The 26264-nt window shown below is 44.7% G+C and overlaps 1 protein-coding gene across 2 annotated transcripts in view; it reads right to left on the bottom strand.

Moving 5' to 3' along the window:
• ERG (ETS transcription factor ERG) overlaps positions 1-20472 on the bottom strand; it is a 169708-nt gene extending 149236 nt beyond the window's left edge. Inside the window, exons 1-2 of one of the 2 annotated variants that reach the window (XM_032865323.1) lie at positions 20365-20472; positions 16065-16152 (exon numbers count right to left, since the gene is read on the bottom strand). In XM_032865323.1, the coding sequence (XP_032721214.1) occupies positions 16065-16103 (39 nt within the window). In that variant the 5' untranslated portion in view covers positions 16104-16152; positions 20365-20472. The remainder of the gene's footprint in view (positions 1-16064; positions 16153-20364) is intronic. The other variant, XM_032865321.1, reaches the window with a different exon arrangement.
• Positions 20473-26264: the final 5792 nt, after the last annotated feature.

Here is a 26264-nt window from a genome sequence, read left to right as displayed (position 1 = left end):
AGAGAGAGGGGTGGGGGAGAGAATATTTCCTCTAAACAGGTATGCACTTGCTGGTCCAGCTCATTCAAAAAAAAAAAAATTGCTACATTTGTATATGTTGACACTAATCGATGAGCACAATGACCGTAAAAATCATCCTGGTAACACTTTTAAATTTCAATCTTCAAGATGGAATAAGTCTTAATCACTTCTACTGAGGTCCTATTAGGCATTCTATTTCTCCAAAAGCATTCCAAAACTTCTTGTCCAAAGGCAAAAATTGCTGTAAGTGTGCCTCAAACAAGGGATAGTTTTCCACCAGTCTCCAAATCCTCAAACAGTAAACTGTAAAAGCATGGAAATACAAGATAGAACAGTGTTTAACGTCACCACAGCATTCTTACAAGTCTGGGATAAATCATTCTTAGGAATTACTTTCTTTTCAATGATATGTCAGTAAAGGAAGCGGCTTTTTAGTGAGCCAAACATTACAAGAGAAGAAGCCTCACAGATACACTTATCACACACAGAGGTAACTAAGATTACAGTGCAAGATGAGGGGTAAAACTATAAGACAAAGGCATCAAGGTACCTTTTTTTTTTTTTAGATTTTATTTATTTATTTGAGAGATGGAGATCACAAGTAGGCAGGAAAACAGGCAGAGAGAGAGGAGGAAGCAGGCTCCCTGCTGAGCAGAGAGCCCGATGCTAGGGGGGGGGCTCCATCCCAGGACTCTGGGATCATGACCTGAGCCAAAGGCAAAGGTTTTAACCCACTGAGCCACCCAGGCGCCCCTCGAGGTACCTTTAAAAGAAAGGAAGTTATGAGGGCAATATTTGTAAACAGTTTAATCATCAACATAGAGAAAAGTGAGAAATGTACAGTCTTTCCTCAAGATGGAGGGAAACACATAAAATAATGTTCATGTTATCGACTGTATAATCAGAACATAAAGAAAATATCAGAGACCCGGGAGAGAGAAGAGAGATCGAGATTCGGTCTCTTTTGGGTCCACAAGGCAAATAGAAGAAACACTACAGTATGAAGGCCATCTATCAGTGCCCACAAGGGACAGAAAACTCCATACAGCACCAAAGCCACACACCCTGCTAATTCGGGAAGCCTGGAAGGTGGCTTGGTGTGGAAACAGCAGGAGTAGAACAAGAAAACCCATGTGAGCACCCTCCCCCAGTTGTTTTTTCCGGTCAAAAAAATTCCCTAATCTGGTAGAACCAGGAGGTTAAAGCAGGAACATGGTGGGAAGAAGAGCTGCCTTCTGGTGACACATCCAGGGACCTTCCTGCTTTCTAGCACAGTACTTGGTAGGAAATAGATTGCCTCTCCTTGGATCCCATTTCTTTCAAGTGCTTAAGACAATGGCACAACCTAGGCCCAAGGCAGACAAGAATAAAGCCCAGATACTGGACTCAGCTGCTAGTGGCGTGGGGGTGGGTCAAGGTTGATACCATGCCCAACATGATTTGGATGTTTAAACTCGGAATCTGAATAACCAATAACAGAATTAACCAAAGGTCTTAGAGAAATTTAATGTCAACCCTGAATAACAGAAGAGGCAGATGATATCATAAACGGAGTAAAAAATGCTTAGTCTGGAGGTTTAAACCCAAGAAACATTCAAACAATAGAATCAGTACTCTAAAAGTATTTTTTTAAAGATTTTATTTATTTATTTGACAGACAGAGATCACAAGTAGGCAGAGAGGCAGGCAGAGAGAGAGAAAGGGAAACAGGCTCCCTGCTGAGCACAGAGCCTGATGCGGGGCTTGATCCCAGGACCCTGAGATCATGACCTGAGCCGAAGGCAGAGGCTTTAACCCACTGAGCCACCCAGGTGCCCCTCAAAGTATTTTTTAAAGTAATCATTGATTTTTTTTTTTTTGAAGCATTCTAACTTTCCATCATGGTGGCACTGGGTAATGGTGGAACTCTGTGACACCCAAGTGCCCCAGTCCAAGTGCTAGGGACAAGAGGCTGTTCCATGTTGGGAATGATCACATAGATCTTGTGAACAATATGCATCTATTACTGATCAGAAGATAATCCTGCAGATGGTAACAATGGAGTAACAATGTCAAGCAAATGATAACCGTGCGGACTTTTCAGACGTGCTAGCTACATCCCATTCTTCTGCAGATGCCCGGAGCATTCGCGGAGTGATGCCTCTCAGCTCTCCCCTCAACAAAGAACCCAGTATTCACCTGAGAAGCCTGCAGCTGTCCCCAGCCCGTGCTCTGCCCCATCCCAGACAGCCCTGAGCCAATAACTGAACACAGTAGGGGGGTGAGAGCCTGGCCATTTCTGCCCAGTGCAGGACCCCTCCAAAAGCAACCTCTGTTCCAGGGGTCCCCACGGGGTTGGTCAAACTGTCCAATCTGTGTCTGGGCTGAGGCTCTCCTTACCCAAACCTACTCCATCCTCATTTTATTGTTCACAGGCATACCCCCACCCCGTACCCTCTAATAAACTTCTTGCATTCTTGATTCTGTCTCAACATCTGCTTCCCAGCGAGCTCAACTAACACAGTGCTCCTAAAACTGATACTGGGGGAAGTGCATTTCCATGCCCCAAAAAGAAGATCGGCTTTCCAGAAAATAAAGTTTCCTATAATTCCAGTTATCCATGATGTCATTTGGCCATTTTAAAGGCCATAAGCAAGGATCACACATTTTAATCCTCACTGAGTGAACTGATGGTTGAAACATTATTGTCGTTATGGCACAAAATAATTAGGGTTGTATATAACATGTTACTTTTCTATTTTCAGGCAAATCTGAGTAGTTTTACTTGATGCAAAAATAATAGTACTTAAATCCTTTGATTGATTGATATCATTATTAATATCAATCAAAAGGTTTTCTAAGACATACACTTTTTAATATTATAAAATGTATTAAAAAAAACCTGTGAAGGCATTATGCTAATTGAAAAAATCAGTCAGAGGAAGATAAATATTGTGTGATCTCACCACAAGTGAATCTTAAGAAACCAAACTCATAGACACAGAGCAGCATGGCTTTCGCTAGGGGCTGGAATGGGGAAACACGGAGATCCTGATCAAAGGGTACAAACTTCCAGTTAGAAGATGAGTAATTCTGGGATATAATGCACAGCACAGTGATTATAGTCACCAATACTATATCTTGAAATATCTTGAAATACTTGAAAGTTGCTAAGTGAGTAGGACATAAAAGTTCTTACCATAAAAAAAAAATAAATAAAATAATTAGGGGCACTTGTGTGGCTCTCTTGGTTAAGCTTCTGATTCTTTATTTTGGCTCAGGTCATGATCTCAGGGTTCTGAGATTGAGCTCCACTCTGACTCCATGCTGGGAGTGGAGCTCCCCCTCTCTCTCTCTTCCTCTCCCTCTATCTTCCTCTGCCTGCCCTCTCTCTCTCTCTCTCAAAAAAAAAAAAAAAAAAGAAAAAGGAAAATTATGTAAGGTGAGGGCCATATTAACTAACTCTATCCTGGTAATCATTTTCATGTTGCAAATATTAAACTTACACAACATTAAATGTCAATTATATCTTAATAAAAAGCAAAACCAAAAAAAACCTCCTGTTACTTATCCACAGCCACATTTCTCTACCAGGTATGTGTTACAGCACCTGATTTTGTGTTTTGTTGTTGGTTTTGTTTTTTAAATTCAGTTCTGAGAAATCAAGTAATAGGTCCTATTTTTACTGGATAATTGGATATATATGAAATTTCCATTCCTACAGACTAAGTAATAAGAGCAGCAGCATACCGTTTAAATTATTCATAAGATAAAAGTATCTTCTCTCTTTTGGTCTGTTTTCTTCCCTGATGTCTTTGTTCATTGCTAATATTGTCTATTTATGTGTAATTCTTCCGAGACAACCTCTCCTGACAGCCAAATAGGAAACCCACCCAGGTAGTCTAACCTGAAGGCTCCAGATCGTTTTTGCAATGTGCAAGGCACAAGGTAAATTTACATAACCTTTTTTTTCTCCCGAACAATAACAGAAAGCAAGTATTTGAATGGAGTTTTTTCAAACAACATAAATCATGAAAAATGTGACTTGTTTTTGACTGTTCCTTTAGGCATACACTTTTGATTAGGGACGATTAAACTTAAGCATAAAAGCATTTTAAACTTGAGGTTTAAAACAAAGGACATAAGAATCACATGGTTAGAGTTTTATATTTTTGTCAGCCTCAAATTCAGTTGGCTCACTACTACCACTACTGTAAAATTTTATGAGACTAATTTGGAGGTCCTTATAAACTGGTGTTATTGTTTCTTTTTGGATATTGATACTAGTGGCATATTAGCAGTGAATGCGTAATGCAAATGAACAGTACTTTCCAGAAAGTCCACAAAGAATCAGTAAAAAATTAATAGCCACACTGCAATTAAATTTGTTTACTTTTTTAAAGTACATTCTCAGAATTAACATGTACTCTCCATTAAGCAATACACAGCAAGAATTTTAATTCAACCTTGGAATTTGATCTTTAAAATTAAAAACAAAACAAAACAACAAAAAAACCTTTCTTTGCTATTTACAGTTCCTGCTTTGGGATAAAGCCCAACATCTGGATACCAGAATCAGAGCAGCAAAAATCCACGGAGACACATGTGCAATTTTATGCATGCAAACACACTACTTTTTAGGGTGAAACCACTATGGTGCTTCCCCCCTCATTTCTTACTTCACAGAAACCCTGAGGGGTGTCTTCCAAATGTATCCAGAGTAAGAAATCATATATGACAGATCACAACCCACTCTATACACACGCACCTCTAGAACTAGATTGTAAGCTTTCTCAAATAACACGTTTGCTTTCTGCAGGCACCACACGCTAAGAGTTTCCATGCTATTCCATTCCATTTCCTTTTGTTAATCCCGGCCTTGACTCACTTCCACAAGCAGGTCGTGACCTATGATCTGAAAAACAGGGCTTCAGAGCCTTCCCTGTAGAACAGTAGGTCCTCAGGCCAGCAGTCCCCGCAGCACCTGGGGCCTCTTCATGCTCTTCATGTCAAGGCCCAACCAGGGCCCCAGGAGACACGTCTGTCCAGGGAAGTCTGAGAAACCCTGCTCTAGAACACAAAACTGCGGAATGAAGATCTGTCATCTGAACTGAATTTAGACCAAGACTGTGCTTCAGAACAAATTTTGTTCAAAGAAGCTCTACCAGTCCTCTGACTTTAAGATGCCAAACTTTTCTGGCAAAATAAATAAGTGCAAATAAAGATTTATTTTCAACTTCATGAACTGCCTCCGGGGGTTTCCATTGCTAGTACAGCATTCCTGATCTGGGACTCTGGGGACAGGTGTGCAGGGCTGCTGACCGCCGCAGGAGGCCTGGGAGTGTGGAAGAGTGTGTGTGTGTGCAGGAACACATGTGCACATGCACTTATGCTGGGGAGAAAATATATAACATTTAACAAATTCTTAGAGTTCCGTGATTCACAAAAAAATTAAGATGAACTATCAAGCTATGAAAAGACCTGGAGGAACCTTAAATGTCTATTACTATGTGAAAGACACCCATCTGAAAACACTACATACTGTATAATTCCAACTATATGACATTCTGAAAACTACAGAACTATGGGAACAGTTGAAAGATCAGCGGTGGCCAGGGGCTCAGGCGGGGCTAGGCGGTAGCAGGGAGCAATGAACGGACAGAGTACAGAGGATTTTTAGTCAATGAAACTATTCGCTATGATACTTCAGTATCTTATGACATGATACCTACCATTGTCCGTTAACCTAAACCCATAGAACACACAGCACAAAGCGTGAACCCTGATATAAACTATGGACTTCAGGTGACAACAGTGTGTCAATGTGGGTTCATCCACTGTTAACAAACGCACTACTCTGGTACAAGATACTGATAATGGAGAAGCTGTGGGTCTGGGGGACAAGGGGCAGAGGGGAGATCTGTACTTTCTGCTCAGTTTTCCTGGGAACCTAAAACTCCTCTAAAACTAAACATACGTAAGAGTTAGGACACGCTGCCCTTGAGAACACATTGTCTCAGCTGCATCAGTGCTCTGGTTACAATCATACCTACAAAGAAGGGTAGAGAAGTGTAAAGAGTAGGTGAGTCCCAAAGGGGGTGCTCTGTCCCAGAATCGAACACAGTCCCTGGATCATTATCGTTTCATTGGGACCATGGCTACTTAATCTGATCAACACAGACATGCTAAGTATCTACTAAGCACAAGGACCAGGTGATCTCTTGAGTCATATATAATCCAGCAAGCAGAGAAAAAGAGCACAGAGCTATCATTATATGATAACCATCCCCACCTCTCCCCAAATGGCAAGGAACCAGATGTTGAGACTTGGAGGGGAGAAAGACAAAAACAAGAGGCCAGAAGAGCATAGGGCAAACAATTCAGTTCACAGCTGAGTGGGCGCTGGGCAGACACCTATAAGCTCTTGGACAGAGACACCAGGCGTTTCCAAACTTGACCTCTTCTGGTTGGTCTGTGCCACATCCTGATTGGCATGCCCATGCTCCTTGTCAAATATTTGGACGATTTACCCTTCAGGGTCCCTTCAGGGGGGACTAGGAGGGAAAAGCTCCTGCAAAGCGATGCTGGGTTCATTCTGCACGGAATGAAGAACTCCGGATGGAAGAACCCAGCTTTGATGCTGAAATCCAGTGCTGCGTGTCTTCCGTGAACACTGAACTCCTTTGCTGTTGACTCTTAAAAGGAAATAGATTTCCTTCTCTTATTAAATGAGTCATATGGAAAACTGGGAAATAGACAGGAGTAAATAAAAGAAAAACATCACGGGACACCTGGGTGGCTCAGTCAGTTGAGTGTCCAACTCCCGATTTTGGCTCAGGTCATGATCTCAGGGTCCTGCAACACACTGAGTGTGGAGCCGCTTATGATTCTCTCTCTCCCTCCCCCCACAACTGCCAGTTGCACTTTTTCTCTCTCAAGAAAAGAAAGAAAGAAAGAAAAGAAAATTAAACAAGAACTGCCTACATTTGAAAGTTAAGGGACGGATAGTTAAGAAAAGTATCATTAGGTACAAGCAAATAAAAATGTTTATCTCGTGGGTGTAATCACAAATATCAAAAATCAGAATAAATGTAGAAACAATCTGTATGACAAATACAGCATAGCTCAGAGTTAATCTCATTAAAATATAATCTATACAATTTGGTGAGAAGAGCACGATACCTTCTAAATCCAACTGTGAGAAGAGCTGACCCCAAGAATCTACTGCAGATTTCTTCCCTTTTACGTTTGTCCCACTCCGAGGGGACTTTTGGACCCTCCTGGCAGATCACTGTTGCCAAGGCTGCCCATAACTCCCAAGCTCTCAAAGCTGATGTTCCTCACCTTTACCTTCTTCCCACTGGCTCAGGCTCTCAGCCTTGCATGGATTCCTCCTCCTCGCCCCAACCTCTGCATGTTGGAGGGACTCAAAGCCCATCCCTAAGGCTCTTCTGGATCTGGGTCCCCGGGTGACCTCATCTAGTGACCCAACCTTAAATGCAATTCTTTAACTCAAAATGTATGATTCAATCAGATTGTGTCATCCATTTTGCTTCAAACCTTCCAGTGGTCCCCAGCCCCTAAATGCAGGACATTTAAGAGTCTTTCCCTTTGCATATCAGAGCTGACACATATGGCTTTACCACAGCCTCCCCAGGCCCACAGCCAACAGCTCTACTCTCACTCCACACCAGTCCCCAGTCTCCTTGCTGTTCCTTCAACACACCAAGCAAGTTCTTTCCTAACAACTTTGCAAGCATTGTTCTTTCTGTCCAGGACACTCTTCCCCCCCACCCCCATGTGATGTGTGGCTCATGCTCTCACTTCCTCAACAGACTGACTGAATTTCAGCTCCTCCCTCATGACCTCAATGACCTTCTCTCACCTCTTGTATAAAATGGCACCTCTCCCTCCATGTCCCTCTTTATTAATTCTTGCTTACCTTACATTTTGTTCTGGAGACTATCAGTCACCACTGATATATGTACACAAACACACACATACACAACACACACACGTTTTAACACCAGTTGTAATACTGTAATGCTATATGTATATAAACATATTCCGTCTCATCTCCTTGAGTGTAAGCTTCACGCAAGCAGCGACCTTATCTGTTTGGTTCACGCTCTACCCCCAGGTATGCAGAATGATTTCATTGAAATGGTCAAAAACATGACCGAAGAGATAATAGAACTTGCTGATAAACGTATGAGGTGATCACTTATGTAAGTTTCCAAAGGAAATAACATCTGTAAAACTCCACTTTCCACCCATTGAATCAGCAAAGGTTAAAAATCACAACACAGTGTAAGCAAATGCTTGTTGGAGAAGTAGAGGAAGGCACAGTCTGGTGGGGAGATTGGTTTCAAAAGCCTTAAAAGTGCCCCTTGAATTTATCACAGTTTCTGAGATTTATCTCCCACTTCCAGGAGGATTAATGGCAGGGTAGGGCAAGCTGGTGAGGCCCGGTGGGGGAGAACATTGTGTGGGGCAGCTAGGGACTCCAGGGATAGGACAGGAGGGAGACAGTGCAGACCTGTCCTCATGCTACACAGAGCAGGGGCTATGAGGGAGACACAAATAGAAAGGTAAAAGAAAGAGAAAACTTAAAGAGATGCCTTAAATTTTAAGGCTGGATCCCTGGAAGAAGCAGCCACCATGAAAAAAAAAGGGGAAGAGGATGAAATTCACAAAAATGCTTCCATGATGATGACAACAGTAACGACTGCTACTTACTAGACACTGTCCTAAGGCCCTCCCATGAATCACCTCCGTGGTCCTCCTACAAGCCTAGGAAGTGATGCCATTGTCCTCACTTCACTGACAGAGACCTGCAGTTCCCAGGAGCTCAGGAGGCTGCCCAAGGTCAGTCAGCAAAGGTTCTGCCTGAGATCATCAAGTCTGGCTTCAGAACCTGCCTGCTCACCCAGTACTCTCTAGCTGTCCCAGAGGGGCTCAGGGCCAACTGCATACAGCCTCTAACCTTACTCCTGGGAAGTGACCTGACTCTCTTCCAACCCTGCCTACAGCTCCTGAAAGCTGGTGTCCTCCCTGAGGGTTGGCTCTCTGAATCTCACAACAGCAAGGCATCAGTTTCCAGGGCACTGTGCAGCATGCCCAGGGGAGCATGTCACCGAACCTCAGTGCACTCATCCTGAACACAGCCCCCAGCAGTGGGTGATGGAAATCCACCCTGAGGGGCCCAGGAAGCCACTGAAGAGACAGCAAACCGCACATAAGGAATCTGCAGGCAAAAAAAATAAAAATAAAAAGTATCTGCAGGCAGAAGTCTCCACTGTTTTTGCCATATCAGATGTCTGGATATCTTTAAGCATTATTATTTTCTTGTACACATGCATTAGAGAAATTTTGGCAGATCTGCTCTTGTATGTTTAATTAAGTGCCACTATCCCACAGAAAGAGAAGTATGGCTATAAACGGCCACCAAGTCATCAGGCTTGTCGGGATGTGTGAACCCCACTGGAATCCGATCAAAGCTGATTTACTGAGGGGGAGGAAAAACAACGTATCAAAGGCTTACATCATCTTCACAGTAACAGACTCTGAGGGAGAACAAGGTCTCTGCTTAGTATGCCTTCAAAAGAATAAACTTCCTACCCTCCTGCGAAGCAGTTACTATAAATCAGGTTTGCAAATAGGTGTGAAATGTTTATGACTCAATGGGTCTTTTGACACCCAGGTGGGGGTTAGGTAGTGAGCTCCACGCTTCTCCCCGGGGATGGGATACATCCCCACCAGCCAGAGAAGTCTCCCAATCCCCCACTCGGAAGGGAGGGTGGGGCATTCTTGCACCTGCTCTGTGTTCCTTTAAGAGTCCCACCCACATGCTGGTTCTCCAGCTTCCCAGTGACCCACCACACACAATGCTGGCTACTTCCTAAAACTCTTCTAAGATCTTCCATGACACACAAACAGAGCTTATGTGTCACATCTTTTACCGTCAGAAGCATTTAATGTCACATTCACAGAATCACAGGCGAACTAAGTCGGTTCAACAATTCACTTTTTGGCAAATCCTGACCTTACATCTGTCCATTTCTCTCCTGAATATTCTCTCTCCTTCCTTCTTCCCTTCTACTGCTATTATGCAATAGTATGCTAATATAGAATATTATATATTAATACTATAACAATATGTTATACAACTGCCATAGTTATATAAGAATATATTGTTATATTAATAATACTAATAATATATTAACATATTGATATCTTATATCAATATATTATTAATGTTAATAATATATTAGTAACAGTATCTTATTAATATGGCAATGCATTCTGTAATTACTATAATATATAAATGTAACAAAACACAACATATAACATATGTTAATATATTTATAATATACAATAACATATGTTAATATTAATATTTTAACTAATGAGGTACTAATAACATCAAATATATTAATAATAGTGTGTAAGAGAAATAATAAGTGCGTAGCAAGTGCCAGGCACCACTCTGAATGGTTTAAATACACTAACGTCCACTGATTTAATCCTCAGGAATCTACAAGGCAGGTACTTTATTCAGCTCCATTTACAGTTGAGGAAACTGAGGCAATCGATAAGTAAAGCCAAATTTCCCACCCAGACTATCCGACCCAAATGCACTTTAAAACTAAGCAAAACTTATAAAGGCTGAAAGTAAAAGGAGAAGGGGGAAGAAACACAATTAGAAACAAACCCCAAGTTCGCCGACTTTTCAGTGCTTCACAGGCAGAAGCAACAGGAAACCTAGGCAGAGACCTTGTTTAGTCCGCGCTCTGCTGCCCGCGACTGATCTCACACAAAGCCTTGGGGTGGGGGGCGGCAGCTAGACTAGCTAGAAGTGGACCGCAGAACTGAGCCTGGCCATCATCCTCTGAAGGACAGAGGGTCCGTGTGGCAGTGGAGGGACAGACTCCAGACATTTCCAAGCATCGCGGCCCCAGAGCTGCCCCTATGACCCAGCAAACACTGGAACATGCTCAGAATCGCCCGCATGCTTCCTCTACAAGAAAGTGTGATGCGCAGGAGGACCCGAGGCCACCAGGCAGTCCGTGGGCAGAAAGAGTGTGAGAGGTGAGCACAAGCAGGCACAGGTGGTGTGAGTGGGACAAGGCGGGATGCGTGAGGACGATGGGTGAGCCAGGGGGAGCAGGTCAGGCAGTTTCCCTTAGATACCTGCCCAGCCCCTGGCCCTGGGTCCCTCCCAGCTGCATGCAGTGCTGTATCCCAGGTGTCTGGGGACATGTGACTTGCACCTGGACGGCAGGTGTTACATCTTTGTAGTCTCCTATTCCCCCACCCGCCCCTAACCCAGGTAGGGGCACATGGAAGGCTTGGGTCAATGGGGTGAATCCCTCTCAGCGTTGAAGGCAGGGGGACTCACTCAACTCAGAAGCAGCCTGAACCTCCCTGAGAAGCTTGTGCTCAGCCACAGCGCAGACTCGGCTCTCATTGCCACCCTCCACCCGGATGTCCCTTGACCAGCGCAGGCTCCCACCTTCTGTCCTAGAGCAGCACTGGACCAAGCGATCTCCAATGAAACAATTTGCTAGAGTGCAGAGTGGTTTACAATTAGAAAGTATCTTCCCAAGCATGATTTCACCTCGAGCAACCCAGCTCCATCTTCCTTTCCTCTTCTTTTACCCTTCTTTACATCCTGTTTTTTTTTTATTTTAAGTATCACTCTTGCGAACCTTTGTATGCACTCTTCAGCTCACAACAGGCAAGACCAGGACCTCAGAAGCCCCTTCCAGAAGCTCTCTCCTCCCCGACAAGGTAGCTCCTCTCCTCAGGTATGGACTCGATACGGCTTTTTTCCTTTTCAACGCATATATGTTTCTCTGAAAACATAATGTTTTTTTCAGTTCTGCCCCTTTTTTTCAATGTGCAAATGTGTGGTATTCCTTCTCCTGTGACTTGTTTTTCCACCTGACCCTGAGAATCACCCGCATTAATACACGGACAGAGGTGGACACTTGCTGATTTTCATTGCTGGGCAGACTCCCGTTATAGGTCGGGAATGCTGTTTATTTATCCATTCTCCTGGTGGGCATCTGGGCTGTTCAGTTTTGCTCAGGTCATCTCCGGGGATCCAAGGGCAACAGGGGCGTGCCCAGGGGTGGGGCAGCTGGAGCACAGGTGGGGCCATCTTTAGCTTCACGAGGTAACACTCCATGGATACCAAAGTGGTTGTACTGATCTACACTCCCACCAGTGTGGAAGAGAGGGCCCTGGGTGCCACATCCCAATCTCTGTGCTAGAAACCTGTTTTATCTGTATATTACTATGTCTTCCCTTATCCCTCAGCCCCTTCTCAAAGCAACTAGCCCACATGTCCCACACATGCAACCATCTGCGCTGCTGTGGTCACTGAGTTTTAAATATGTGCATATGCATGAAAATTATATGACGTTGTTTGGGAAGTGCACACGTTTTCACATACGTGAAAAGCATTGTGCCAATGCATGTTGTCAATTTTTTTTTTTTTTTTTTGCTCAACTCAGTATTTTGCCAGGTGTGCCCAGGCTGTTCCATTGTATTAGCAGCACTGCAACACTATCTTTAAGGTGGATGCTACCCTCACTTTATAGAATACCAAAGGACTAGCTCAGGACAATTCAGCACCTAGTGGGGTTCTGCTGTGTTGCATGTAGTACCTCACTGAACATTCACACTGACCCCACAAAGTAGATGCCTACATTTCAGACAAGAGAAAAACCAGGCACAGAGATCGAGGAACCTGCCCAAAGTCAGTTAATGATGAAACAGGATTTGAATGAAGCCTGAAGACCTCAGAGCCCTTGCTCTGATCCACAGCATGAACCTAGCTAGGACGTATGACCCAAAAGGTTTTTGTGACCCGCATCTCCAGATTACAGAGCCGGTGAACCCATGAGTGAAACTCACATTCCCACTATTGCCCTCAGTCCAGTCTTTGTTCAGTCAGTTCCCAAACATACAGCCTCTGCGCAAGTGGCTGGTGAATGGCAAAGAGAACAACTGGAAAACGTGCTGATCAGGAGTCTCTTTAAAGCTATAAATTTGACTAATATGTTAATCCTCTTCATCAAATGTTAGTAAAGGAAAATACCAAGAAGACAGAACTCTTGAGAGGACATGCAATAATGGAAGTTGGAAATTTCTTTATCAGAATGAGAATTAATGACCAAAAGCTTGAATCCTAAGAAAATGAATCCACAAGTCCTTTTCCCTGCTGGGGATGATAGCATGGGTCCAACTTTGGCCGAGATGGGCTCCATCCCTCCGCAGAACAGAAGCATGGCCACATGCACGTAAAATGCTAGGATCATGCTTCTGGAACATGTAAGTATAATTTTTATTATAAGAAAGGACCAGCCAAGGGCCAGTTAAGAAAGCCAAATTAAAATGTGCTGAGTGACTTAGTATTATCACCAATAGAGAATAAGTTAAAGTTTTTTTAAAGTCCTGCTCATTTTCTTCACAAATGAACTGCCCCCACAGTTACACTATTTAAATCAAGAATGGTTTATATTTCACAGTTACTTACCATCCTTTCCCTTTATTATTATTTCTAGCTCCTTAAACATATAAAAGGTTAAAAGCAATTTGTTCTGGCAGAAGAGAACTACAGTAAATCACGCAGAATAAATTTCTTAAATACCAAAGGAACATTGCTTCCCTCCAGATCAGTTCTGGACACGCATGTGAAGCACACATAAAAATCTGTCTCCCTGCCACCTGCCACGTGAAGTCACTGTGTGAAGAATTCACGTCCTTTTCAGGTGAAAAAAAATGTTTGGTAGCAATGTGCCAAAGACAAAATCTTCCAGGACTTACATCAGCACATCTAGTGGAACCGACCATATGCCATTTATAAGAACTCCCCCTCCCAGAAAGAAAAGCTGCACTCAGCCCCAAACCAGAATCTTCTCAACACACAAAATTTTACTGTGTAAATTTCCCAAATCAGGTATTCTAAGGAAAAGGTGGAAGGCCTTCTATTTTTCTAACTTTGTTGTCAAGGACTCAAATTTCATTTATCAAAAAAAAAAAAAAAGAAAGAAAAGAAAAGAAGACCAAGAGTATTTATTCAAATTCTAGCAGGTGGAATTGGATAGATTCACAAAGGACACAAACGTCTCTAATATCATCCTCTCCACCTCGGAGCCAACATCCGCTATTCGTAACTACACCTCCAAATGGCCAGTTCATCTTCCAAACACAGAGAAGCCATTTGAGTTGAAATTTGTTTTTTAAAAAGCTTTCTGGGTTACCATTTCTCATTATCATTCACTTACACTTAACCACCACGAGGATAACAAGATACATCAGAGCTGAAAATACAGCTCCGTCCTGAGATCAAATCGGGACATTGCCACTGAACGCGTTCTCAGAGATCATGTTTCTCAGGTTTACAGAAGACTGTTGGCCCTTGATAAATTAAATTTTAAAGATCTGTAATGATTTCTTGCTGACTTCATCTTTTCCTTCTGATTGGCTAGGAATAAAATGCCAGTCAAAATGAGTTTCGGTTGTTGATCTTCATACCACGAAGTGTAGAAGATAACTTCTTATATCACCTTCTCTGCGAGATTTTATTTACATTCTGTAGCAAAAAGTCTTCCCCACTCTCACCCCTATGAGGTATGGACACACTTGCCAAACATGCTCCAGGGAGAGAAACCTTATCACATCCTCAAGAGATTTTCCACTCAGCATTTTGTAGACAGAACCATCACAACCCCAGCGAGACATCACACAGGAATCCCACTGTAGTGTCCCCGACCAAGACTGCTCCTCCCCATCTCTGAATGAAATCCAGAGCCCTCAACACTCTATGGGTCGCCCGTCTTTCTGACACTTTGGAAACACCCACAGAGCTTAAGGAACGTGCTGAACTCATCACCTCTGAACCCATTTTTGTGTATGAATGTGAATTCCACATAGTACAGAACACTCCCCAATGTACTGCTTTTAAATGCACGTGGGTGCATGTATGCGTGTGAGTGTGTGTGATCTGGGAGGGCATTCTACATTTTAGCCAAAAAAATCATATCATTTTTATAAAATTGTATTTAGCTTTTCAATTATAAGCCATTGTCCATTTTCAATAAACGTTTTAGGTCAAGAATAGAGATTAGTAAAACCAACCAGGTCACTTAGGGAAAATGAATTTATATAGGGAATGTGTATAACTGGTGAATTGGTGAATGTTTTGGGCCCGTGTAGACAGCTGAACTAACTAGCAGTGGTGTAGACAGCCTCTCTGGGTAATGTGGCTCAAACCCCAATGTTTCCTGTAACTTTGATCTGGGTCAAGTTATTGAAAGCACCATTTCACTTCCTTCCTTGACTACACTCACAGGTACTGTAGTGTGGGCGCAAATGGGCCGGCCTCCTCTCGGGGACTTTTGGTGGCTCAAGTCTTACTTCCCAATTGCCACACCTCCAGAGGTCCCAGGAGCTGCCCCGGGACAGCAGCTGGAACGGGTGTGTGGGACAGCTGCTGAGATGCAGGCGTGTCCGGGGAAACCACCTTTGAGCTCAGCAAGCGCTAGCACTTGGCCTCAGCACCTTCCCAGGTAACCCCAGGTAACCCCAAGCAAGCACAAAGTGGGTGGAACTCAGGCAGAAGCTGGAGGAATCTGGATGTGGCTTGCACGTTAGGTCAGGAGTCGGTCAGGAGTCCTGAGTGACAGGCCAGACAGTAGATATCATCAGGTTTGTGGGCCACGGGGTCTTGGTCACACCAGAACACGAAAGCAGCCACAGATGGTGTGGAAATGAGGGAGTATGGCTGTGTGTCCCAACACAACTTTCTTTGTGGACAATGAAATCTAAATTTCATATCAGTTACACGTTTATGAAATATTATTCTTCCAATTTTTTTGACCATGTCATATTGTGAAACCAGTCATCTTAGCTTATGGGGGTACAAAAAAGGTGGCAGGCCAGAGGTAGCTCATGGCGGAGGGTGGCTGCCACCTCCCCCCCGCAGTCACTGATCTGAGGGCAGGCAGCTGAGCAGGAGGCTAGGGCGGTTGCCCCACCACGGGGAGACCTACCTTGATATGAGCTGCTGGGTCTGGGACAGTCTGAACCATGTCCTTCAGCAGATCAGCTCAGTCACCGTCCGCTCAGAACCAGAGACAGCTGGGAGACAAAAGGGGACAATCAACAACCACATTTCTGAGTTTTGTTTTCCCTGAGGACCCCACACAACATGCCAAGGGGAAAAGAACCACAGCTTTGCACAGATCTCGACGTGTTTGCCTGCAAGCACCTTTCAGGCATGCAAATGAAGCTGCTAGAAGACCCGTGTCTTCTGTCGGGAATGTCATTTACTTAGAGCCCCCATCAAACACCGGCCGGACAAACCCGGACAAACCCAAACAAACCCACACCACGGGCAGCTCGTACACATCATTTCCCGTGGGCAGAGTCTGTGAGTGATTGTTTCAAGGAAGAAACGAAACCGAAGAGGAAACCTTTTCTAGGATCTTGAGAGAACTAGGTTCGGAGTCCCACCAAAACTAATGCCATCCCCACATGTTTTAAGCTTCACGATGGAGCTCTTACTATAAACCACCGCTGTTGGTGACGCGCCCAAGTGCCATCCCTGGACCAGGGCTCACAGGCACATCCTCCTTTACTCCTGACCACCACTGGGAGTCAGCACCCCATATCCAGTCAGGGACATGGAGACTGGGGCCTGGTCTGCTCAGGTTCACCTGGTTAATAAGCAACAGAGCCAGGATTCAGGTCCCACTGGCCTGACTCCAAGGCTCCTAAGACATTTCAGTTTGACGTAATGAACAGTTTCACCCTGTATTTTGAAGATACATTAGTTCATTGTATTTTTTTAAGATTTTATTTATTTATTTTGAGAGAGAGAGAGAACACAAGCAGGGGGAGCAGCTGAGGGAGAGGGACAAGCAGGGAGCCCAACACGGGACTCGATCCAGGACCCTGGGATCATGAACTGAGCCGAAGGCAGACGCTCAACCCACTGAGCCACCCAGGCATGCCATGTTAGTTCATTTTAAAAATTATTTTAAATTTAAACGAATTAAATATCCAGGTGTCCATACTCTAGGGATCAATACGTCATCCAATGCATTCCTTTACTTGGATTATAAACCAGCGTTTTGGCTACTTTCTGCCCCTCCTCATTCCCAGGGCCACTCTCCACAGCCTCCTTCCCTGTCCCATACCCCTGGAGCTGACCCCCGTGGGCTACCTTGGCAGGGCTCCCCTGCCCTCTGTCCCCCATCACGTTCAGTCAATGCGACACCATCTGCAGATCAGGGCGCAGGAGGAGAAAGGGATGGAGTATTTCTTCCCCATACTTTTCCACCACCCGCTTCACACTCCCTCCATTTTTGGCCACCCTTCTGGCCTGTGGGGACCTCACCCGTCCTGGGGACCCTCACCCAGAGCTCCCAGCTCCAGGAACCATGCTCTGCCCAGGCTTTGGTTCTCGGTACATCTTAGCCAGACATTGCTTCCTGGCACTGAAAACCTGTCTTTCAATGTATGTTTTTAGGTGTCATCACTATTGGTTCCCAACTGCCATTTTTGTTTGGTTTTATTTTCTTCCTTGTAAAATTGGCCTACGACTCTTAGCAGGAGTGAACTGTGAAATTAAAATCAGCAGTCCTCCAAGATGATACTCAGGAAAGCTCTCAAGTCTACAGCTGACCATGTTATTCCAGGGAATAAATAAAGCAGTCATGGCAACCCGAAGGCATCTGTGTTCTGCCTTTCCAACCCTCTCCAGGCACAAACACATCCACTCCCAGCACAGATGGGCTTCTCCCAGGAAGCCCCCACCTCCAGGTCTGCACGCTTATGGTCTGTCTCCCAAAAGGGCTCCATGGACTTCTCCCCAGATCTGGGGGAGCTTGGCTGGACAAGGAGACAACAAACATGGAAATTTAGGCGATACTCTTTACTTCAGCCAACTTTCATGATCTTAGAATGTATCCAGTGTTTCTATCTAAGCCTAAAGCAAGTCCTTTTTGGGATAGTAGTTGCTAAAGATGCAAAAAGAATAAAGTACAGCCTTGGAATTGAATTGGGCATCCATTGAAGGGGACCCACGGTCTTGGTATACTGGTGAGAACAGAGGCTGGGAGAGAATGGGAGTCTGGCCAAAGGTGCCTTGAAGCTTGCGCCTCTGACCCAGGAACCTCTGACTCCCCCAAGACCATCTCCTCAGGACACCAGAAGTCACCCCAGGAAAACGCTATCTTTCAACAGCCATTCAAACTGACAGAAGCCCATCATCAAGATCCCCACTATAAGACCTCGTGCTCAGAGCAGACAGTTCTTTCTAAATGTTTTGGTGTCCCCCTAGGGCAGCTCATCCCACACAATCCCTCCTTCCCTGCTTCCTTCACATGCTGCTGCTCAAACCAAGAGCTAAAGCTTGTACCCTCCTAGCAAGGCAGCAGCAGGAATGTTCTGGGAGTCCTGAGCCCACGTCTTAAGATCCAGAGGATTCCTCTTTCATCTCTGGGAACCCAGTTTCCATATCTCAAGCAGCATGGAAATGTAACCAAAGTCCAAGGTAGGTGCACAGCTGACACACTGGAAAAACTGGATTTCTAATTTTAAGCTAACTAGTTTTTAGTAAGTAAAAACATTTCAGGCAAAATGGCTCTAAGCAAACCCACGATAACAAATCCATTCACCACACGATCTGGTGGTCATCAGGCACATTTGCTCCTGGTGAGTACAGACCAAGCACAACAACCTTCTACCAACAAAGCCTCAGCCTACCATAAGAAGGTAACAGGTCTAATTCCTACCAAGAGCATGCGCACCCTTCCCCCTAAAGGGAATGGGAGGAGGGGGAAGCAATTGAGACACCCACCCAGGGCCCATGATTTAAGGAAGCACTCTCTCCCAGGCTGACCCTTGTTCTAGCCCTGGTGCCTACATACCAGAAGTAAGCAAGAGAGGCCAGTAGAAAGAGGAAGAGTCAACCAAATGCACCTTCACATTTATCTAGAGAGATGAAAGAGAGCTTCCTCAAAAGGATATGGCTTATCTTTCCAAATAACTACAAATACATTACAAAGGGTTGAAGTGCATCAATCCCCCAACCCTTTGTGGATTGGGGGTCCTAACCCCCAGTAGCTCAGAAAGCATCCTTACAGGGCACAGGGTCTTTAGAGAAGTTATCGAATTACAGTTAAGATCACAGGGTGGACGTTAATCCAATGACTGGAGCTCTTCCTCACTTAAGAGGACAGAAGACACAAAGACACGGGAAGAAGATGGCCATCGGAAGTCAAGGAGAGAGGCCTGGGACAACCTCTCTCTCATGGCCTCAAACCAACTCTGCCCACACCTTGAACTCAGACATCCAGCTTCCAGAACTGTGAATCTCTTTGTGACATCTGAGCCCCCAGTTTGCAGAACTTTGTTATAGCCACCCTGGAAAACTAATACACCTTAATTGAAGGGGTGTGCATAGTATTTCAACTGACAAAGATTAGTGGCCCTGATTTGTAGCATGGGATGGGGGAAAGGTGTGTCTCAGGAGTCACACCCAATTTATTTGCACTCTTTCTTACCAGACACTAACTTTATTCAAGGAATGTCCCAGTATTACTGTCCCATCTACTAATCATTCCTGGCTTCATTTCAGCAAAGGAATATTTTTTTAAGTTCTATGGCCTCAGTGAGTGTGATATAGGCCCCACCATAACCTCTCCCAACCCCTAAAATGCTTTTCTGAGAGAAGCCTGGTAGATCCCAGCAGAGCAGCTGAGGGGCATATTTTTAGATGAAGGACTGAAATATTCCAACTTTTTTTTTTTTTGCAAAATTAATGAATGCAGAGACACATTCCCTGTGTCTGCCTTTTGAGAATAAGCTTCTACTAAATTCAGGTGAAATAACTATAAAACAATGCAAACCGAACTTAGTAATATGACAAGAAAATGTAAATATCATAAAGCATAGGTATCTGCAGACACTGCCCTTGGCCTCCAGTCCTTCTGGAAAAAGCAGACAAGAGCAGGAGACAGCAGAGAAAGAGGGGTGATAAGGTCAAAACTTGTAAAGCAGTGACATAACCAACACTCCCCTATGTCAGTGTCAGGGGTGGCAGGCAGAGCCGGGTGCGAGGCATCTTACTTAATGGAGATAATAAGTGGAACCAACACAATCCCTCAACATATACCAAATGGTCCAAGGAAAGGCCTTTGGTTTTTGTTTGGTTTCTGGTTTTGTGTCTTAGAGGTTTGGAACACAAATAATCCCATATCCAAGATACCAAATACTTATATATTTGTGTTTTATTTTTTTAATTTTTGACCAGGGGAGGTAGGGTTATCTGGGATTTTGTTTTACCTTTAATTGCCCTTGGCCCCACCATCTTTTTTCTCTCTGAGTCATTGGTCTTGCTTTCAGTCAACACTGCTTTTCTTGGGTCTTCAAAGATCTTGGAACAACCTGAAAAAAATTTTCAATAGATTAAACCTTGGGGTTTTTTCCCCAAAAAATTAACACCAAGGATCCACAGTAGGTTTAGTGACAAAACCTATTCCTTCAACACTATTCTAAAATATCCTAAAATGAGAATGAACTTAAAATCCTCCCCTTAAGAATAGGGGTGAGGTGGGGAGATGGGGGTGGCAATATTCTTCCAGGGAAGCTAAGTGTCTTGAAGCAAAAATGAGGAGAGAAACAAAGGCCAAGCCTGAGCTGGCAATAGCGAAGCAGACATACACTTTTGCAAAGAAAATATTTTGAAAATGTTTTCCTTTCCTTCCAGACCCCAGCCTTAGCAATGACGGCTTCCCCAGATCATTCCTTCAGCACTTTTGTCTGCTCACAACAAAGAGTTACAGGGTTTATTAAACACCCTGAGAACGGTAATTAAACAGTTGTTTTAGTTCCAGAAAAGAAACACCCTTTTCATTTGTAGATGCTGAGGAGGACCCATATTTTTAAAAACGTTAGAACACGAATAAACTGAAATAAAATAGAGAGGGGGCAAAGAAAAAAAAAAAAGTCTTCCTTAGAATATGTTTGTCACCACAGCTCTAAAATCTGATCTCTTTTTTTGGAGATAACGGGAATTTCTGTTCTGATGCAACTTTCCAAGTAAAGTATCCAATCCCAAAATATTACATTTAACAGAATCCTCACAAAATGACAAATTGCAAATGGCAACTGTTTCGGTTGAAAATATTTTCAAACTAGAAAACGTCTTAAGTATTGCATCAAAATCAATGTTTGCCACAGGCAGTAGTATTTCTAAATGTTTCCGCAGTCCCGCTGACCCTCCCACTCCGCTCAGGACGCCAGCCAAATCCGTCCAAGTCTTTGGGCCTGTGATTTGGGATAGTTCATCCAGTGGCCCAACATCCCCACAAAGTGTTTTGATATGTTTTGTTATGATATGGAAAATATAAACTCTTGGGAAAATATTAAGATCCAAAACCACATATATAATACGATGTCGATATTGTTTAAAAAAAAAAAAAAAGCTAGATGGCTGAAAGACAACAAGGATGGTAGAAAGAGAAGGGGGAAGCTCTCGGGAAGCGCGTGAAATCACTGAAAGAAGCAGACTTTGAGTTTCCAATGTGAATTCCAAGGGACTCTTACTTTTCTCTATTATTTTCTTCTGGGTATTTTCCTAATTTTCAGAATGAAGAAAATTCATCTTGGTCCTCGGAAGAAAACTCAGCAATGATGGTTTTCTATCCCTGGACATATTTCAAAGCATTTCCCGGACAGCAATGTGTGATTTCTGCACCCCCCAGCCTTATGGAGCAGTGCTTGCCTCCTTTATTCAGGGACGGGATTGTTGGCAGGTAACAGCGAATTAGATCATGCTTCTCCTGGCTTCACAGACTTTGAGTTAATAAAGGTACTCCCAAATTTCCTTTTCTCAAAATCCAAAAAGTAATATTGATTATTACTTGGTTAAATGCTTTCCATGGGCACGTGGTTAAAATCGTATTTAGTTTCCAGTTGCTGAAAAGGGTATGAGTTTTAAAAGCATGGGCTAAGATTTACTATCCTATGTCATCCTGGAATATACTGGAGTGCCAAAATCTCTACATGCTGAAAGAATAACTTGATTTATGGCCGAATATTGCTGGACCTGATTTAAAGACAAGAGTCAAGCCCAGAGAAGATTCTATTAAATATGTGCAATGGGTATTTTTAAATTAGCATTGTGGCGTTATTAATATTTCATTTATCCAGAGGGCACTTATCTGACAACATAAATCATCCGTAACACAGCTGAGAAGCCACAAAGGATCCAAAAAAGTGTCACGAAGTCCAGGGAGTGCAGCTTTGCCAAGGAACGGCCGCTACCAGCCGCGTGAGGTAACAGCTGGCCTGATCAAAGCAAGAAAGTCAGAAAATTATGCAAACCAGACTTTAAGAACTCAAAAAATACAGGCATTTGAGAACTCCGGTTTGGGAGCATACTGCTTATCCCTGCCCAAGAGCCCGTGGTCCTGCCGAAAAGGAGAGATCAAAGAGCCACATGAGCCACGTAAGGACCCGCCCTCCCCCAAAGCCTACCATGGTCAAGGACCCCAGTTCATGCCACCCTCAGATTCAGTGAGGCTCTGTGTCCTTCCCAGTCAGAGGAAAGAGACTGTCTGTGGCGGTTAGAAAGCGGCCACTGGCACTTCTGGGCAAAGCCAAACTTGGCTGAACACCCAAATGGCAAGCTTCATTTGCCAAAGCAGCCCTTGGGCGGCAGAAAGGCCCCTGGGCTGGGGGCTCCCGGCTAGTGCTGAGCCAGCAGCCTCAGTTTGCTCACCCGCAAGCCGTGCGTAAGAGGAGGCGGCGGAAGGCAGTGCGTAAGGCCATGCCAGGTGGACAGATGCTATGTTCTGAGCAGTGTGACCTCCTTGTTTCCCAAAAGCACTGGACAAGGAGCCACTCCCCACACATAGCTTTTGTTGGCCACCTTGTGTTTGCAACAGTACGTGCTTCATAGAGGAGGTGGGTTCCTGGGAAGAGGCACCGCTCAAAGCCCAGAAGAGCTGCCTCCATGACCAGAAAGAGCCTGGATAATGGGTGGACAGCAACCTTGCATGAGAAGAAATGGATGGACAGATGCCAGGGACAGAAGGGCTGCAGTCATCTCCGTGGTCCTGGTGAGCACGGCCATGGAGGAGACAGTTTGTTCATTCATAACCCGCACACTTGGGGCCCTTTTTCCTCTACAGAAGGAACCCCAACTTCATTTGGGTGTACAGCCCCTATTCCATCATGCCCATTTTGAGGATAAACTCTGCCACTGCGGACTCCTTCCTCTTGCCACTGGCTGGCTGGTTTAGGGACGGGCAATTTGACATGGGGAAACGAGCTCAAGGACTTGTGGGAAAAGTCTCTTGGTTGCCGGTAAAAGGTCATAGGATATTGGTCTCTCTGTGTGAGCAGCTTAGAGCTGGGACAGCCGTCTCAGGTCCACAAAGGGAGGTAGGCTGAGGACTAAACTGATACACTGTGGATGTCTAGGAGTCAATGAAGGAGATCTTCTGGGTTTCTACCATGGGGTGAGGAAAAGTGCAATTACCCAACCCTGGAGGCAGAAAACTACAATACCTATGAATCAAAGAGTCACTTTCAGCTCACTTACCGTCTGCATCCAACTCAAACAGGCAGACTGAATATGCTCCACAGCTCTAACCTTAAAATAAAATGATCCAGGGCGCTGGTGGGGGGCGGGGCTCAGTGGGTTAAGCCTCTGCCTTCAGCTCAGGTCATGATCGCAGGGTCCTGGGATGGAGCCCCGCATCGGGCTCTCTGCTCAGCAGGGAGCCTGCTTCCCCCTCTCTCTCTGCCTGCCTCTCTGCCTGCTTGTGATCTCTGTCTGTCAAATTAATAAATAAAATCTTTAAAAAAATAAATAAAATCTTTAAGAAACAAAGCAAGAAAAATATTTGAAAATAATAATAAATAAAATAAAATGATCACTGGAGATTAGCACAACCCATAAATCTTTCTATGTAAACACTATTTGTAAGGCTTAGAGAATAAATAACGATTATCAAGATGAGTGACCTACCACAATCTGTACATGTATTGAGTGTCGAGCACTGGAGAGGGGGTGGGACATGCCCTCAAACAGAGCGTTTGATGGAGGGACAATACTTTTAGTTAAATGACTGATTGGATGCAGAATGGGGGGAGAGTCCTCAGTGAGGTGCAAAAGGGAGGCAATGCTATCTGGTGCCATGGAATAGCAATGTCTTTCTGAGGGAGTTAGTATGGGATGGGTGCTTAGCATTCAATAGGTAGGAATGCGGCAAAGAGCAGGCAAGGTGGAGGAGATAGGTGAGCAAAGGTATGAAGGTGAACAGGGGTAGTAGGAAGAGTGTCTTTTCATCTCTATGTCCACTTAAGGCACAGAGTGTGAGCTCAGAAATGTCTGACTTGTCTCTATAACTCAGAAGTTCCACGGGTATTTGTCTCCCTCTGTGATCTAAACTCAATCTGCCCTTCAAACCCATGCGTTCATTCAATTGTGCATCCGTCATTCATCCGCCTGCCTAGCATGCCACGGACCAAGCCCCCGGCATGTATCATCTGCTGAGCTCGGCAACAACTAGGGCTGGGCTCTGCCCCTGAGTTCAGAGTCCAGAGGGAGAAATGGAGCTGGAAGAGAACAATGATACATATCAAGGGTCCAACTGCCTTGTTTGACCCCCGCCGCTACAGAATATGATTGCGGGGGGACACTGACCCATTTGGGACACTGAAGGAGAAAACGAAACAGCCAAGAACACAGGAGGGAGCAACAAGAGAATTAGAAATCTAGAAACGACCCATGGCATGGAATCCAAAGAAGGATATCCAGTAAGACAGGAATAGTTCGCAGCATCTGATCTGCAGAGGGATGAATAAGCATGAAAAGCTCATTCAGCCAACCACACGCATTGAGATCAGGCATGGGATCCTGCAAGTCAGAAACTCTTGGGGACCTCGAACAGTGCTGCAGCTGAATGGTCAAGAAAACCCATCTCCAAAGGATGGCTGAGAGGGTGCGTGGAAGTCAAGGCAGGCTATTTTTTTTTTTTTTTGAAAGAGAGAAAGAGAGAGAGAGCATGAGCAGAAGAACAGAGAATCCCAAGCTGACTCAGCACTGAGCAGAGCCCAATGTGGGGCTCAATTCCAAGACCCTGAGATCATGACCTGAGCCAAAATCAAGAGCCGTACACTTAACTGACTGAGCCAACCAGGTACCCCCAATGCTGCTGAGCCGCCGAGAGAGAGAAAGGGAGGGAAGTTTGAAGAAAAAGCACTGGTGCACTCACCCACTCAACACTTGTGGACCTACTGTGCTTCCGAAAGTGCTAGCAGTTAGGGATGCAACAGGGCACAAGTATTGCCCTCAAGAAATCTACAATCCACTTTGCTTGCTGTTCTCGTCTGCTGATGATAGCAAAGATGGTATTTGGTGAGCAATGAAGGTATGTTTATGGTAGGATGGAGGGAACCCGTGGAGTAGGTGACATAGAGATTCTAGAGACAGAAGAACCAGGGACGGTCCACACTGGGAGAGACAGAGGAGAGGCTGGACCCAGCAGCACATCAGTGAGGCCAGCTCTGGCGGGTGGGTGGAACCCCACTGCCACAAAAGGAGTGGCGTGCTGTTACCTGGGTGACCACCGGCTCTCCCAGGGAAACTGATAGAAAGCATGTGGTAATTTCTGTGGGGTAAGTGTTAACACCGCGCCCCTCTCAGGGATCCAACAGCCATCCCTGCAGGCAGAGCTGGACAGAGATGGTCACGATCCCTCTAGCAAGCCCGCAGAGGCTGACCCTTGCCCACCTGTGCCCCAGGGGCCAGGAGACGAAGGAGCCTGAGGCTACTTTAGAGAAAGCAGGGGTGAAGGCAGAGGCAAGCTGTCCAGGCTGCTCTCCTAGCAGCTGAGTTTCCTCAATGAAAGAGTCGCTTCTCAGAGGTGCAAACACTAGGGAGATGGAGTTCAAAACCCAGAAAAAAAGGAGAGGTCTGGGTGCTCTGAATTGCTTCCACGTCAGCTCTCTGCTTCCAGAAGCCGGTGAGGAGCCCAGAATGCATGCTGTTTATTGTTGGCTCCCTTCAGGCTGACACTGTGAACACGCGCAGGTGTATGCTTCCACTGGGGAATCCCAAGGATGTTTTCTGCCCGGACTTAGAACTCAGGAAGGCTGTTCTTGGGATCGTAGAGAATCCCCAGAAGGGTCTCCTTTTGCCCTCCATCATAAAGAAATGTTGCCAAGATAAA

The sequence above is a fragment of the Lontra canadensis genome, unplaced genomic scaffold, assembly GCF_010015895.1.
Source record: "Lontra canadensis isolate GAN:19392208 unplaced genomic scaffold, GSC_riverotter_1.0 scaffold29, whole genome shotgun sequence".
Lineage (NCBI taxonomy): Eukaryota > Metazoa > Chordata > Mammalia > Carnivora > Mustelidae > Lontra > Lontra canadensis.
This window is presented reverse-complemented; position numbering and strand designations above follow the sequence as displayed.